Source organism: Gossypium raimondii, chromosome 7, assembly GCF_025698545.1.
Source record: "Gossypium raimondii isolate GPD5lz chromosome 7, ASM2569854v1, whole genome shotgun sequence".
Taxonomy (NCBI): domain Eukaryota; kingdom Viridiplantae; phylum Streptophyta; class Magnoliopsida; order Malvales; family Malvaceae; genus Gossypium; species Gossypium raimondii.
The window spans coordinates 42797983-42814794 of NC_068571.1; the positions used below are offsets into that span (position 1 = coordinate 42797983).

General features: G+C 31.1%; 2 protein-coding genes across 2 annotated transcripts; one reads left to right on the forward strand and one right to left on the reverse strand.

Moving 5' to 3' along the window:
* Positions 1-368: 368 nt before the first annotated feature.
* LOC105789920 (endoglucanase 11) lies at positions 369-5117 on the reverse strand. Its single transcript, XM_012617224.2, has 5 exons — positions 4703-5117; positions 4411-4623; positions 4130-4330; positions 3794-4051; positions 369-1186 (listed from the first exon to the last, which is right to left on the reverse strand). The coding sequence occupies exons 1-5, from the start codon at positions 4910-4912 to the stop codon at positions 533-535; spliced, it is 1536 nt and encodes a 511-aa protein (XP_012472678.1). The 5' UTR covers positions 4913-5117; the 3' UTR covers positions 369-532.
* A 5573-nt stretch (positions 5118-10690) lies between these two features.
* Positions 10691-16479, forward strand: LOC105789912 (uncharacterized). The gene is made up of 10 exons (XM_012617220.2): positions 10691-10879; positions 11471-11627; positions 11767-11941; positions 12671-12786; positions 12892-12946; positions 13914-14063; positions 14288-14354; positions 15152-15223; positions 15371-15436; positions 16294-16479. Exons 1-10 carry the CDS (start codon positions 10691-10693, stop codon positions 16426-16428), a joined length of 1182 nt encoding a protein of 393 aa, XP_012472674.2. The 3' UTR covers positions 16429-16479.
* Positions 16480-16812: the final 333 nt, after the last annotated feature.

Here is a 16812-nt window from a genome sequence, read left to right on the forward strand (position 1 = left end):
AATTGTTAATATATGAGGGGTAATTTTACTGCCTTAGTGGCACTCTACAGTGAGCACTCAACTCCATCAGCTCACCTTTCCTCAACAATTAATAGAAATTACTTTTTTTATAATTTTATTATTTATAAATAGTAAAACGAACCAAACTAGAATTAAAAACTATAAATTCAAATCTAATCCAAAGCGGACCAAGGCAATCGGGCCATGAACACGTCTCATCTTGAGAACTTGTAAGGGCAGTAAATGGATCAACGAAATTGAGTTACAGTTGACACTATGCTCATTTAGACAATTCGTCGAACACCAAAAACCCATCATGTTAAAAACGAACTGACAGATAAAAAATAAAAAAAAGAAGATAAAACATATATCGAACATTATATTTTTTTCACTATTATAAACATTCAACAAAATTGAAGGTGAAATAGTTAGTGGCATTGAACACCTTTTAGTTCAGCCACACAAAAAAAAGGGTGTCTTAAAATACTCACCACCAACACTATATAATATCATTTGATTATATTTTGTATATCTAATAAGAGGCAACCAATTCTACTTCAAGGTTTTCCTCTAATTGCAACAATCTTGCAAAAACCCCAACTAATGGTGCTGTATTGTATGTGCAGGCCTCGGTCTGCATATAATTATCTCTTTGGTCCATGAAATTATCTCGACAATCTGGTCCACCGACCAATGCTCCAACCAACACATTGGGGTTCGGCTCCACTCGACTATACCAATTGTCATAGCCTTGGGTGCAACCAATGAACCCTTTGTTTTCTCTGTATGATACTATGGAGGCACCTCTATGGTGCACCCTAATAGGGTACTTAGAACCATAGCCCACTAAGTAACTCATGTTCATAGGGTTAGACCCTAGTATGTAATCTACTTGGGATTTGGCAAAACTTAGGATCTCTTCGGTATCAATTGTTCCGGTGGGACACCGGAGGTGTTGCTTTGAGTTGCGGAGAAAGTCAGAGTAGACAGTGAGTAGGAATGTCGCTGTCGACACATATTGCATGTTGTTCCATTGCCGGATGTATAAAAGACCTCCAGGGGTACGTTCGACGTTGTCGCTGGTGGCGTTGTTTTTGTTGAGACACGAGCATAGGTAGTACTCGGCTTTGGATCGGTATTGCTTTAGAACGTGACCCTCATGCTCGTGTTTTGCTTTCTCCAACAACTGCAAAAGAACAATTAAAGTTCGTTAAAAAGAGACCACCTATAACTTGGAATAAAAGAAAGGATTACAGATGTTGTTCGAACCCAGACTCTATGAATGCATGAACATAAATCATTTGGAGTACACTCGAATTTGTACTAATAATATGGAAGTTTGTCATAATGTGGTAGGTCCAGACCCCTACTATTTGGTTGCAATGTGTTAGACCCCTTAATTAGAGGTATGAAAACAAAGCTATTTCACCACCGACCAAATTGGCATCTTCCATGCATCAGATAATCACGGCTAAATTTTCTGCATCTCTTTGCTTTGCCAACAAATTGATAAGTTCTTCAAAATTGTAAACAAATTCAAAGATTTATGACGTTTTCTGACCAATATTTCAAAGTAGAAAAAATGGATTTTAGAATTTGTAGTTTTTGGTTTTTTTTTTTTTTTAACTTGCATCAACCATTGAAATCTCATAACAGAAGCCCTAATGAAACCCTGCTCTAAGAGAGAATTTACTGCAAAAATGAAAGAAAAAAAAAATTGTGGGTCTAACCAAAAAGGTTAATTTTGGTTTTGGTGCCTCAGTAATACTCAAATTTAAAATTTAATTCTTATATTTTAATTTAACATAATTTAATCATTTATTTTAATAGTGTTATGAGTTAGTATTAACTATTTAACCTAACTATCGATATTACAAAAATAAAGAGTTAAATTATACCAAATTCAAGTCTAGGAATTATGTTGAGGGTTGGACTCCCAACACCAAGTGAGTATAAGTGGTAGCATTCTCACCTATTAATGTCCTATAAGCTATAGAGAATGGATTCAAATCCAACCTTACGTGTTGCACATGGTTCACCTTTTCAAACACTGATGAGACACTTTGTGAACTCATTCGAGCATGAACAAAGTTAAGAAACCAAATCTCCATTAAAGATAATACTTGATGTATTAAGGGTATAGATTCAGCAAACTATATCCCAAATTTGTATCAAGCAACTATTAAATACAGGGTAAATTACATTCAAGGTCACTGAATTATTAGTGAGTTTATAGTTTGGTCACTTAATTTTAAAAAATTTACAAAATAGTCACTTAATTATTCGAAACTTTTTATTAAAGTTATTGGACTGTTAATTTTTGTTTAAGTCCGGCTAGCAAGTTCCTAGTGACGATTCAACAATCAGTACGGTGGGTCAGTATCCATCACCGAGTAGAAGAACCTACTTTAGATCTAAGTTGATCTGATAGTCAGTGTTAAAGATCGAAGAAAAAAGTTGTTTGAGTTTTAGTTCGTAGATTCATAATGATTAAAATTGTTTCATGAAAAAAAATTTAACTATAAAAGAGAAGGAGAATGAGAGCTTTCAATTGATGAAGGCGATGCAAACAGAAAAAGTCATACAAGCAGCGACTTTAAAGATCCAATAACTTAAAAAGAAAGTTTTAAAATAGCTGAATGACTTTTTTTTTTTTTTTAATTTTACCCTTAAATATATAGTAACTCAATTTTAACATGGAAATAACATAACATATTATAAATGAAAGAGGGGTTCTAAGCATTCACAGGGTTGGCAGTGGGACCAAGATGTCAGATCAATGTACCAGGCCCTACCTTAAAAAGCTTAGACAACAACCCCAGCACCCATCACTCCCCACCTCTGCTACTCCTCTCCATTCCCCATCTCTTATTTCTAATTTATCTATCCACCTCCTCAGATCATGGAATAGCTACGATGTGCTGCTGAAGCACAGCACATGCAACTTACTGCTCCTGTTCCACTATTTTTAAGCCACGTGGCACTAATATATTGGCATGGATATTATGATAACTTTTTTAAAAAATATAATATAAAAATGCATACATAATCATAGGCACATGTAACGGAATGGTGTATGAAGATGATACCTTAATTAGGGGTTACTCTATCAGTGAAACTTTGGTGTGTAAGTAAGAAAGTGGGAAGTGTATGTCTCAAAGTTAAACTATTATTGCATCTTTGAATTTAGGGAAAAAAGAAAAGGAAACCCATCAAGGTTTTAGGGTCTCATTTGTTTTCTACTATTCAAACTAAATTGAATTCCCTTTCCTGTTTTCATGTAACAATTGAAAAAGCCAAGAGAGAGAGAGAGTAAAAGATGTAGGAATTAAGAAAAAAAAGCAAGTTGATCTAAGATATATTTTAATTCCACAAATCTTAAAAGCTATGCATTTCATATTTTAAATATTTTTTTTATTTGAATCTAGAGCATAGACAAGAGGTAGGCAAGAGAGGAGTTCTGCTGTAAGCTCGGGAAAAAGAGCGTACACCAAAAATTTTTTGGAGGGCACGGTAGAGTCTTTTAATCCTTTTTAAAATTAATAAAATTATAAATTAATATAATAATATAATTAAAATGTAATTCATTTCTGACTATTAAAGTAACATTTTAACTTCACTTATGCTTTAAATTTTATTTATAGAGATTAAAAACTCTTATCAAATAATTTTTCTAGGTTTTTTAATTATGAAATGATTATAAACCCAACAAAAGGCCAATTCATGTGTTCAAAGCATATATAATTAGACATAAAAAAGAAGAAAAAAAATTGAAAGTGATGAGAGAATTTACCATTGATGCCAAAACTTGAACCCCAGCATATTTAACATCCCAGCTAAACTCTGATATGGCCCAACCAATCCCACCAAAACAATGAGCCTTGTTTATAACATACTTCAAGTAATAATCTTCCTTGTCGGTGGCCTCATGCAGCCACAAAGCCGCCCACAACAACTCATCCATGAACCCACTCACCGACGCATAGTAGCTCTTCACCACCCCTATGCTTCCATCATATTTCCCTCTATACTTATCCCCAAACTCAAACAACTGCAACAACACCACACCCAAAATTCAAAATCACTGTCATGTAAACATATGTATATGGTGTGTCATTTTTAAAATTACCTCTTGAGCATGGTGCAAGAGTAAGTGAGAGTAATGAGGGTTTGTTTTCTTAAACACGATAGACGCAGCCGCCATTGCCGCCGCCGTCTCACCGGCGAGATCGGACCCTGGGTTTTTCTCATCGATCTTGTAAGCTTGGCGTGAAGTGGTCATATCTTCCGGCCGTTGCCAACAGTAATGGTCGGTGTCTCCGTCACCCACCTATAGCAACAATGAGCGTTACGTGGTTGATATAATAATGAAGCTTAAATAAGACAAAATTAGGGAACCTGAAACTATACCTCCGCCCATAGTACATTTGGGCTGGTGTGTGCTTTAATGAAGTAATCTGTCCCCCATTTAATTGCCTCTAAAGCATGTTCTAATTCACCGGCATCGGCGATCTGGTCCTGGTATTCGATAACACTCCAAGACAACATTGTTACCGTGAAAGCCATCGGGAGTCCAAATTTGACGTGATCGCCGGCGTCGTAGTATCCTCCGACTAAATCCACCTACATTAGCAACAAAAACAAGACTGTTTATAAGTTGGGTAAAATTTTAAATTCGTGCTATAGCAGTACAGCTACATACTCCTTGTTCCAAGCCGTCGGTGAGGCCAGAATGGTCTCGCCAAGTAACACGTTGATTGTACGGTAACCGACCGGAACGTTGGGATTCAAAGTAAAGGAGGCTCTTCATTAATGCATCGCCATAATCAAACGCTGTTGTGGAGGAAATGGTGAGAACAGAGAAGAGAATGAGGCAACAATGGAAAAGGCTTAGCTTACTCTGTTCACCCATTGTCCCCACTTCTCTTTAGGTGTGAGGGGGGAATTTAGTAGCTGAAATAGCTATTGGAAGCTATATATTTGCACACCCTTTTGCTTTTTCTGCCTTGAAATTTGTGTTTTTTATGTAATGTGGCTCGAGTTCAGTGACTCAGTGAGCGATTTTCATGGCCATGTGAGGTTACTTTTTTTTTCTTTTTGTTGTTTATCATAAAAAATAGCGTGATTTAAGCAACGGTTTATTGCTTTTTTCCTGGTATTTAATAGTGGGGTTGTATGTAAGTTTGAACCGGCGTGGACTACTGTGGGAAAAAAATGGAATATTGGAAAGTTTTTGTGGAAGAAGTGAGATTTGATGGAAATTTTGGGTTCTCTTACTATTTAAAATTTGGGTTAAAATGTGTCGTAAGTACTATACTTTGTCAAAAATTTAGTCATTACACTTTTATTTTCAAGAATTTTATTTGTTTATTTTTTAGATTTTAAATTTCAAATCTAGATGTTAGTATTACTAGATTTTTTCAAAGGTTAATTATATTACTATTTTTTAATTACACGGTTATCAAGAGACTATTTTTTATTTCAACTGTCACGTTAACAAATAGATTTGTATTTTAAAATTTTAAAATAAAAATAAACTAAAATATTAGAAATAAAAATACAAAACTAAATTTTAAATTATCGAAAAAGTACAAAAATTTATTACATATTTTAACTCGAAATTTTATCTTTCTACTCTATCGAAGGTCCTAACAAGTTGTTGAATTTACTGAACACGTGAGAACTGAAAAATTCATACAAATGACCTATATGCTATGAGTTGTAGGGTGAGGCTAATTGTGTGTAAACTCTAGAATTTTGTATAACTTTGTTTGTTGAGATACTCACACTTTATAAACTCATTACAGCTTTCAAAAAAATCAAGGAAAAAAACCTCAAGTGGAGGATAAACTCAAACTTGTCGAAAATTCTAACTCAAATGTTAATTTTTTTCTCTCAGATGATTTATATGATATAAATTAGAAAATGAATTCAATCACTTCAAAAACACATTTAAAAAATATCAATAATTTCATTTTTTTTGGGTTCAAATGTGAATCATTTCATCCCATGTTAGATGTATTTCGTATTCGGAATTTATTGTGTCCAATGTCCGGGTTGGAATTGTTTATTATTTACAGGTTAATGTAGAAGGATTTGATGGGCATGTGGACCAAATAAGTTGGAAATATATGAAGTAAATTTTAAACGTTTTAGTTGTTTAATGCTTTGAGCGTTAAACAAAATCTCAGCTCTGTTTCCTATGAGAATGAGGTCCGATTGATGGCGACAGTGCTCATAATAACTGGATTGCTGCTTATAAATATATAATAATATATAAAGACTGCCAACCCAGGAAATTTCAGTTGTGGAAACTTCGCTCTTTTGCAATTTCATCCCTCTTTATATTAAAATTTTGATTATTATTAAATAAATAAATAAATTTTACACATTAGATTAAAAAATAAATAAATTATTTTTTTAAAAAAATTCATCTCCTTATTTTGGCTGCAAATTCAAACTGAAAATTCTTTAGATTCCTTTTGACATTTAAAAGCTAACAATGGCTAGCCAGTCTGAAAAATCGATTTTAAATGAAATTCTTAATAATAATTAAATACTTTCTAATTATTAAAAATTAAGTGGAAAAATAGCAAATCAAATGTAAAGTTGTCAAATTCGATCACTCTTGCATGAGTTAAACCGGCATATTTTAATATGTAAAATTTAAATTTAGTTATAAAATATATGCAAATAATATAAAAAACTTATGTTTTAAATTTAATTATAAAACATATGAAATTATTAGTTTCATTAAATTTCTTGAAGTTACAAATATAAATAATACCCACTCAAATAAATAGAATAAACTATTATAAAGCAAAATATATCTAAACTTGGGCCAAAATAAATTTAAATAATTTTACACAACCTAAATCAAACATCTTTAATAATTTACATGAAAGTTGAATCAAGGATCTCAAATTTGTTAAAATTTTAATTTTATCATTAAATTAAACCTTCGGTAATTAAAAAGAATATTGTTAAAAATAAGTTAATTTTAATATATATATAAAAATAAATAATCCAATAATATTTTTATATTAGATAACAAGCGTAGTGATCTAATGAGAAGAAAAAGCCATTTATTTGCAATAAATAGATGGACCGGACCGGTTGGCCGCCTTGTTCCATGGCCGACACTTTCTATACGGTATTTTTATCATTTAAAATTTAATACAATTATAAAATGATTTATTGATTATATTTTTATATGGTGAAAAACCATTAATGAATATATGCGTTCTCAAAATAAATATAAATACAAGTATTAAATATAAACATACATCGGAATGAGAGTTTTTTTTTTTTATAAATATTTATTTACAAATCTTATTTTTCTCTTCATATGCATTGAATATGAGGACCAGATAGGAGTAGTTATAAAAGGTTGAAATATTCATCAATTTAAAATTTATTCATTATATTTATAATTTTAAAAAATTCGTTTTTTTCATATTTTAAAATTCAAGTCTAATTGTTAACATTGTTAAATCATTAGTATGTCATTTTGAAATAAAAAATATTCATTTCATAGTCGTGTAACTAAAAACTGTTGTAATGAACTGAATTTAACAAAATAATTTTAATAGTGTTAATAGTTAAATCGAATTTGAAATCGGGACTAAGTTTTTAAAAATAAAAATATAGTGATTAAATTTCAATTTTATAAAGAGTACAATGATTTATGATATATTTTAGCCTTAAAAAAATTAAACTAACATAACATACTTAACTTTAAGCTTAGCTAGCCGGCTGAGTCTTAACTCGGTTGGCATCAATATTGTTGTTAGATATAAGATAACGTAAGTTCAAGCACGCTGAAGCGTGTTTATTCTCGATCGAAGAGGAGTTATGAATAGTTTGTATATAAAAAAAAAAAGAAGCTTTAAGCTCGACTATTTACATTTTAATTAAAAGTTCAATACAATCAAAACTAAAAAAATATTTATTTATAAACAAAATATTTTTAAGGGTTTGCTTGTTTCAATTGAAAATAGCTTTCAAAAATGATTTCTAAAAATAATTTATTTTCCTAGAAAAATTAATATTTTTGGTGTTTGGATGAATCTGTAAAATATTTTTTAATTTGTTTTGGATTTCTTAAAAATATTTCATAAAAGTTGAATTCAATGAAACAAACATACATTTGAGATTTTTTATCATTTTATTGTTTAATTGAGTTTATTTTATATCTATAAATTTATATTTTACATTGTTTTGCATATATTAAAATATTTTATTAAATTCATGTTCATTACAACGTCATTTTTAGTTACAGGACTACGAATCGATTATTTTTATTTAAAATTGTGACATTAACAAAGTTGACAAATAAATTGAATAATGTCAATAACTGGACTTCATTTTCAAATCGAAAAGTAAATGTAATAAATTCTTGAAAATAAAAGTACAGAGACTAAATTGCAAATTTATGAAGAGTACGTGAGACTTATGACATATTTTAACATTTATACTACAAAATATTTATTATTAATATATTTATAATTGCAATAAATATTTATTATTAAAATATTAATATTTAATATTTAAAATTTTATTATTAAAATATAATTGAAATATTAAATAATTTATTAAAATAATAAATTATATTAATTATATTAATAATTTATTATATGACTAAATATAAATAATTAAATATGTATGTTTAATAATATTAAAATATAATATTTTATATTAAAATATAAATAAAATTATTATCAATATAATAATATTAAGCTTGATTTAAGTTAATTTTATATAAAATAAAATTATCTATAGATGAGCTCTTTCTCGAAAAATGACTTACGCTTTTCAAAATTTTCAAAAGGGTAAGTCATTTTACAAAAAAAAAAATTACTTATTTTACATTAACCTATAAGTCATTTTCTATTGACCAAACTGTTATTTGTGAAATAAATACAGGAAAATACACAAAATATTTTATGTAAAACTTTTTACAAACCCATTACGGTAAGACCTACAGAACCACATTTGGGTTCAAGGAAATGATCTCCCGAGTATTGGGTAGCTGTCGTTAAACTAGGCAGAATACTTTATTAAATGAGCGGGGTAACCGAAAATATAGCTAGAAAGGCTATTTCAATAGTGGCATAAAAAATGTCTATAAAAACTCAATTTATTATTTCATTATAGGAATATAGAACCATAGGAAAGAAGTATTGTCTTGGGAATAAAAAAAACAATTGCGAGTTTCCTTCTTTTTTTTTTTGACAAACAATATTTCTTTTTTTTTTCATCTTTTGTTACATTAAAAAAAGAGATTTAAAAAATGATCCAACCTCGGACCCATTTGAATGTAGTAGATAACAGTGGGGCTCGAGAATTGATGTGTATTCGAGTCATAGGAGCTAGTAATCACCGATATGCTCATATTGGTGAAGTTATTGTTGTTGTGATCAAGGAAGCAGTACCAAATACACTCTAGAAAGATCAGAAGTCACCTCAAGTTCAAATAATCCAACCTATCATTAAAATATGGATAAATTCTACCCAAGGTCATTAAACTTTTATTAAGTTTAAATTTTGACCATTAAACTTTAAAAAGTTATAAAATAGTCACTAATATATTCAAATATTTTCATTTAAGTCATTGGACTGTTAAGTTTTTTTTATTTAAAAGTTCGTTCAACGAGCTTCGAGCTACAATTGGACGATCAATATAGTGGAATAATACATATCGATGAGTAGAAGAACATATCTCAAGTCCAAGCTGATTTGATGACTAGTGTCAGAGATCAAATAAGAAAGTTATTTAGATTTTAATTCACTAAATCGTGATGTTAAAAGTTATTTCATGAAAAGTAAAAAAAAAAAACCAAAGTATAGAAGAAGAGGGGAAGTTTATGCTTTCTGATTAGTGCTGAAAGTAAGAAAAGAGAAGACCATACAACGACAATTTTTAATAATCTAGTAACTTAAATAAAAACTTTTGAATAACTTAGTGATAACTTTTAAAATTTGGTAATCAAAATATAAACTCAAGGCTTACATGGAATTTACCCTTAAAATAGTCAAATTCGACTTTCTTACATTTAAGACCATGTGGAGAGAAAAAGGGAGGTGTGGGTTTTCAATCTTAATGATTATAAAATCAAACGGCTAAGCTGAACAGAGGTCCCACGCTCAAAGCATTTTCTGCCACGTGTCCACACCCACTCAACTTTCGACACATTTCCACCCACAAACAACATTTTCTCCGGTTAAAGTACTAGGAGATCCCTATATTACAGGGGGGATCAAATTAATGCATCTATTATTAAATAAATTAATTTAGTCCCTATTAAGAAAGAATCAAATAAACTAAATTGGAACACATTTAAAACTTACTAATATAAAAAATGCATTGAAAGTTATTATTATTAATTACAATTTAATTTAAAACAAAAATTTTAATTACAAAATCAAAACTTTAAAAACATTAAGTAATAATTTTTTAAATAGTAAATGTTAATTTGACCTTAATTAATTTCTTTTAATAATATAGAAATTAAATTCATCGATTTAATTAGTAGAAGTACTAATTTGAACATATGCTTATAATAGTGGAACCTCTCGAGTAAATGCACTTTTTTTTATACGCAAATGCCAAATGGGAAATGGCGCGGAACTAAAACTTTATATTAAATTGCATGGGCGCGTTACGATTTCCTTTTTTTGACCTATGATCATGTCGGCTTCAGCGTTTACGACGGACGGTGCGGACCATAAGGTGGAACTGGTCGTGCTTGAGAATCCTGAATCGGCCACCGACGGTGGCTTAGCTGTACCTTCGAAGGAGATAATACCTCTCTTGTCGCAGGCCGAGAGGCCTAAGATCAACATCTTCAAGGACTTTCGTTCCCGAGAGAAACCTCTTGTAAGTAAAGTAAACTTTTCGTTCTTTTTCAAAAATTATGTATTGCTGATCACATGAATCTTTAGTTTTTACCATAATCTAGTTTCTATGTGTTAATTGGGAACCAATTACGTTGAAATTCGACCGTTTGGCTCGATAATCTGATCATTTTGTGTGTATGCGTGTGTGTTTTACGATTAAAATGGAATTTCGTAGGATTTTTGTTCTCTTAATTGTGTTGTTTAACCTCTGATGCCACCTTGAGGAAAAAGAAATTCGTAAAATTGATTGCCAAACAGAATCCATGGAAGTAAAATTCATTTAGTAAAGGTAGTAATCGGACATTGGTTAATTATTCTGTTTGTTATTTCATTTTCTCTGAAGAATGCAGAATGTTGATCGGAATGGCAAAATTCAGTTCAGATTCATAATTGGTAAAACTTGAATGACAAAGCTCCTGAACTAGAGGATAGTATGGTTGATAGTGGATTATTGATTAACCGTATTCCTAAACTAAAACTAGTACTAAAATATTCTTACCTAGAATGTAGAAAGCAATGCAGATTCCTATTAGTTTAGGACTGAGTTCAGGTTGGTTTAATATATTTGCAGGAACAAGTCATAAAAAATATTACAGAGGCAGAGATATCTCTACTTTCACAGTTAAGTTTTTGGGTATGGAAAGGATCCAGATACTCTGGTCTAGTATGCATGGCGTTATCATCTATAATCTACTTCGTGATGGAAGTTCTCTCTGATAAATTCAATGGTTAGTAAATTCACCTAACACCCCCTGAGTGCCTATCTCTGATATCCCTTTTTCAATGATTTAAAATCATTTGTGGCAAGGGATGTTTTTGCATAAAGTTTCTATTGATTTATTGTGTTTCATTGTTTTACGATGGCAGCACAGTCAATTCCTTTATTTGAGACTGCATTTACCAGATGTACAGTTACTTTGATATTATCATGTTTATGGCTGAGAATAAGTGGACAGCCACTATTTGAAGCAACACATCCCTGGAGTCCTTTAGTTTTAAGAGCTCTACTGGGAAGTCTCTCGCTACTGAGTTTTGTCTATTGGTAAGTTGCACTTCATATCCTTGCATTTCTTTCTTTTTTAGAGTTTGCTTACATTGGGTTCCTTTCCCTCCTGTTCTTCTGAAATAGAGAAAGAATAATCAAGGAAGTTAGGAAAAGAAAAAGGTTTTCCATCATGTTACTCCCTCTTTATCTATTCGGAATTTTCATACAGCATATTAATCTTTCAAATTTACAAAACTTCTTTGGCATGATATGGTCACTACTGTTGCTCCAGTGATACATTAGGCATGCTGGAATTTCATTTTCCCTGTTAGGTTGGGCTGCAATCCATCATGTTTTTGCCTGCCTATATCTGTTCTTTGGATTCTCATCTTAACAACTTACAATGAAGGCTTATCACTTTTATGACTGCAATGGTCTAGTTTACTATTTATTTGAAACATTACACCACATTACATTGGAAAATTAAGTTATCAGGATGGCATAGGACATAGATTGTTACCAAGGTAAACATGAATCTATTTGTTTTCAAGGATATGCCTACTTTTTTAATGGGTTAAGCATTTTGAATCGTTTCTTCCTTTACCGCATTCTCAGTGTTCGTAGTAGGTTTTGCTTCTTTGTTTTCCTATTCATTGTAAATTTGTAATGCCACACAATTCTTGGACTGTTTTTGGTATGGTTTGTAAACCTTTATCCTTGCAAACAGAACTAAGACAATCTTGTAGTCATAACCAGTTCACTAAAAAATTCTTATTTCTTTTTCAGCATTCAAAGAATACCTTTCTCTCAGGCTCTTGTCTTAGGCTTTACAACTCCAATATTTGCTTCAATCATGGCTAAAATTATTTTGCATGAGAAGTTGAAAATTGCTGATATTGTAGGTATGTTAAAATATTCTATCTTTTATCTCTAGCTATGATATGAAATTTGAGTTGCCTAGCAGTACAAGGGGTTTGATCTTTGTTTTGATTGTCATCCCTTTCCAGGTCTTATTTGCAGTTTCTTTGGCATGCTTTTCATTTTTAAGATGCTTTACACAAGGTACAGAAGTGAGTCAACACAACCTTCTCTAATGTTCTAAGAATGAGTGCCTTTGATATATTAAAGGTTGAAGTATAGTGGGGGTTTTATGTTAGTTTTCTAATTTATGTTTTATTTAGTGTCTCGTGACCTCTTTCAGTAACTTCGCTTCTTTTGTCTCTCTCTGCATTTTTGCTATTTTTTTACTGTCTCTAGTTGCAAAAATACTAAAGTGAAAATTATTTCTTCCAATTCAACAAACAGAAAGTCAATTTAGTTCGAAATCCCATATCTAAAATATGTTTCATTTTGTTCTACCTAAGTTGTTAAATCTTTTACGGTCGCTAGTTTATTTTAGCTCTGGTTTATATTTCACGATTACGAGACCTCGTTCTGGTAGGATATGAGACAGTCTCTTTGCATCCATCAAGTGATATAATTATTAGAGAGTTGTTAAGGTTTTGAGGTCTTCCGATTTATTAATAATCTTGCATTTTTGTTCTCTTTTTCACCTTTTAGTATTAATGGATTTGTTTGCCCTTCTCCGTCTGGATTTTTTGTTCTCAATTTGTGTTCATAGCTAGAAGGGATATTTTTTTTTCTCTTTTTCAAAACCAAAAATCCCGAGCCCTGAAACCTGAAATCAATTTTTAACTGTTCTCAAGTTGCTCTTCAGTGCCAGCTACTTTCAGCTCGCTCTTGCCTTATTCAGAATCCTAAAATTGTAGAAAGGTTTAAATACGCAAATTTCATTCAAGTCGGCAGGCATAGTGTTAGTACACATGTTTCTTTAATGAATTTCGACAAAGCTAGTGCAATACCTGTTCAGTTACTTTATGGTAAACAATCAAATGCTTGCATAAGGAGTAGCCATGAACAAGTCCTTTGATTTTGTTTCTCTTCTTGGCTCATGGAACTATTTATACTTGTTCCTGCTTTTGTCCATTACTGGTGGCAAGTCTTTTTCACCCATTCCTTGATTTGGCAGGAGGCTACTTAAAGCTGAAGAAGCAAGCATTATAAGTTTTATGCGCAATCACCATATATATATAGCCTTGATTGGTTTGTTTTCATCAATAACTAGTGGAATCAGCTACTGCCTCATAAAGGCTGCAGCTAAAGCATCAGATCAACCTGTGTAAGTTTTTTCTTTTTCCTAAACTTGTACGGAATCCTTTTAAAATTTCATCATCCGCAATTGTTTGATATTTTTCCATGTTTTAAAAGTACTGTTTACCATTCAACTAGGTCCTGACTTTTTTCTATTGTTATTCCGATATTTATCTCTGTAAACCATATTATGATATCTACCCTCGTTTCCTGTCATTCTATTAATGCTTGATGCAAATACCTCTTTTCTAGATTGACAGTTTTTTCATTTGGCATACTGGCTAGCCCCGCTACAGGAATATGCTCGTTTGCCTTTGAGGTGAGTTCAATAAAATGATAATTTTTAAAATGTTTAGAGAGACGCATTTTGTATTTGTCAATAATTACAGTTTTGACCACAGCTGATGTAATATCATAAACCTCCATTTCCTCTGCATGGTTGTACCATTCATTACTCCATTAGAAAAGAGAGTGGATATTTTTATTAGAAAAGGTCAAAGTTTCACAATGATTGTTGAAATGACTTATATGACCCATCATAGCCTACTCAGTGAGTCCATGAGCATTTAAAAACTACCAATACTCTTCATTTACAAAATATTTGGTAGAAGATTAGGGTAGTTGATAGAAAGTTTTGAGATTATAGCTGAAATGCCTAATTATCGTCTACTCCATGACCACTTAAAGCTACTAAATACTAAAATGGATGTAAGTATATAATCAAGGCTAAGTTTAGAAATATCTATTTGGAGAAAGGAAGGAGGTAAATGTGTTGAAGGTGATTTGGTTTTAACCATGCAAGGGTATGGTTTGTTCCTCTAAGAAAATGTGTCTCAGATATCGCCCATATCCAAATATGACATGAATGAGAAGTATTACAAGAGACATACTATGTTTATTGAGAATATTGCCCTAAATATATCACAATGGCATAATGTGATCCAAGTAGCTAACCATTTGATGTGTTAAGGTTTTAGTTTGTTGTTTTATGTGCTTGCTCCTTGTTGGATAACTGTCCAAGATTCCATGTTGTGCTAGAAATTATTATTTTGAAAATAGTTTGCACTTGTTACATTTCTTGTAATTCTAAAACAGATGTTTGCACTCAAATTGCAGGAGTTTGTACTTCCAAGTCGATATTCGCTATCTCTTATGCTTATACTTGGGACTCTATCCTTCCTAGCAGAAGTATGTTTCCACTATAACCTTTCAATAACCAAAATTGCACCAATAATACTTTGGTCATAAAACTAACAAGCAGAACTGTAGTATCCTTTTAATTTTGTGGTGATGCTTTTTATTAGCCTATACATGTCTCGACATATTCTGCTACAGGTGTTTCTAGCCCGTGGACTTCAGCTTGAGAAAGTTGGCAAAGCTGTAAATGTCCAGTTTACTGAGGTATATACTCTCTCTTTTTCTCTCAATTGTTGGGAATTCGGTAAAGTACTGTAGAGAAGTCTAATTGCATTTTACCTTCTCCTCTAAAAAAAATGAACAAATTAGTTCCTTATGTTAGATCAAATAGCAAATCGGTTCTTTTGCTAAAAATTTCATTCATTTCATTATTAAAAACTGATCATTGTAAGTCAGCATGAGATACATATGGTATACCACGTGTCACTATCATGTTATTTCGTCACACATGCCAGTTTTTCATAGGATAAATCAACGAAATTTTCAACAGGAAGGACCAATTTACTCCTGCATATAATGGATAGGAACTAATTTATTTATTTATTTTAGTAAAGGAAGTAAAATACAATTTGATTCCTAATATACGGCTTCATATTACTTTTTACCTTGAGAATTCTTTTTGTTTTGATTATGTATACCTCAGCTTAGTAGGAGGTTATAGCATCCTTGAGCTTGAGTAAGTTCAAGCTTGAGGCGGATCCTTATGGATACTTAGCGGCTTGAGCTCTATAAAATTTTGGAAAATTTTGATTTTTTTTGCTTGAAATTTTTAGAATATTTTAATTAGATTCCCTCAAAATTTTGAAAAATTTTATTTTTTCGAAGTTTTTAAAAATTTCAATTAAGTCTCTTTAAATTTTTTCAAATTTTCATTATTACTTTTAATTTTTTTGAAAATTTTGATTAAGGTTTTGCTAATTTTTTTTTTTAAAAGTCTCATTAATTTCACAAAAATTTTAAGTAAATCTTAATTTTTTTATTCCTCTTTTAAACTAGTTAATCATTGATCAGTAAGTGCTAACAGCTTTTCACCATATATTGCCTGTGATATATGTTTTCAGGTTGCCTTATCACAGTTATGGGGCATATGTACATCAAGAATGGGTTGGTCGTTCGGTCAACTCGCCGGATGCCTACTTATCTTGATCTCAGTAACTTGTACCATGTATATCGGACCGGACAAAGACAACGAATGATAAAAAATTGTACATTCTTTCCTTAATCTCCAAAATTTTTGTGTTCAGACATGTTTTTTTCTTAAATCATTAACTTTAATTGTATTTAGCAGCTTTTGTTTGATATCCTGTCAACATGGCTTCTTTATTTAAAGCAAAGCAAATCATATGCCTTCTTATATAGCATAGCAAAAATGGAATATTGTTTGCTTATTTTGTTGAGCTAAAATCTTAGTTGAGTAAAGTGATTGAAAATTTAATTTTAGTATCATAGTGTTTTCTTTTTAGTTCCAATTTTGCATATTTTGCATCTTATACAACTAAACCTTACTTTTTGGTGATTCTTTTGATGTAGCTGAGCAAGAACAATATTTATTTGAGGTTTCTTTTTAATTATTATTCATT

What these genes read in the sequence shown, in the direction of transcription:
- LOC105789920 (XM_012617224.2), bottom strand. Translation starts at nt 4,912, where the DNA reads ATGGGTGAACAGAGTAAGCTAAGCCTTTTCCATTGTTGCCTCATTCTC. An exon ending in CAAATGTACTATGGGCGGAG is followed by an intron (nt 4,331 to 4,410) that starts GTATAGTTTCAG and finishes TTGTTGCTATAG; the next exon opens with GTGGGTGACGGAGACACCGA. An exon ending in TTCAAGTTTTGGCATCAATG is followed by an intron (nt 1,187 to 3,793) that starts GTAAATTCTCTC and finishes GTTCTTTTGCAG; the next exon opens with TTGTTGGAGAAAGCAAAACA.
- LOC105789912 (XM_012617220.2), top strand. Translation starts at nt 10,691, where the DNA reads ATGTCGGCTTCAGCGTTTACGACGGACGGTGCGGACCATAAGGTGGAA. An exon ending in GTTCCCGAGAGAAACCTCTT is followed by an intron (nt 10,880 to 11,470) that starts GTAAGTAAAGTA and finishes ATATATTTGCAG; the next exon opens with GAACAAGTCATAAAAAATAT. An exon ending in TTTAAGATGCTTTACACAAG is followed by an intron (nt 12,947 to 13,913) that starts GTACAGAAGTGA and finishes TTGATTTGGCAG; the next exon opens with GAGGCTACTTAAAGCTGAAG.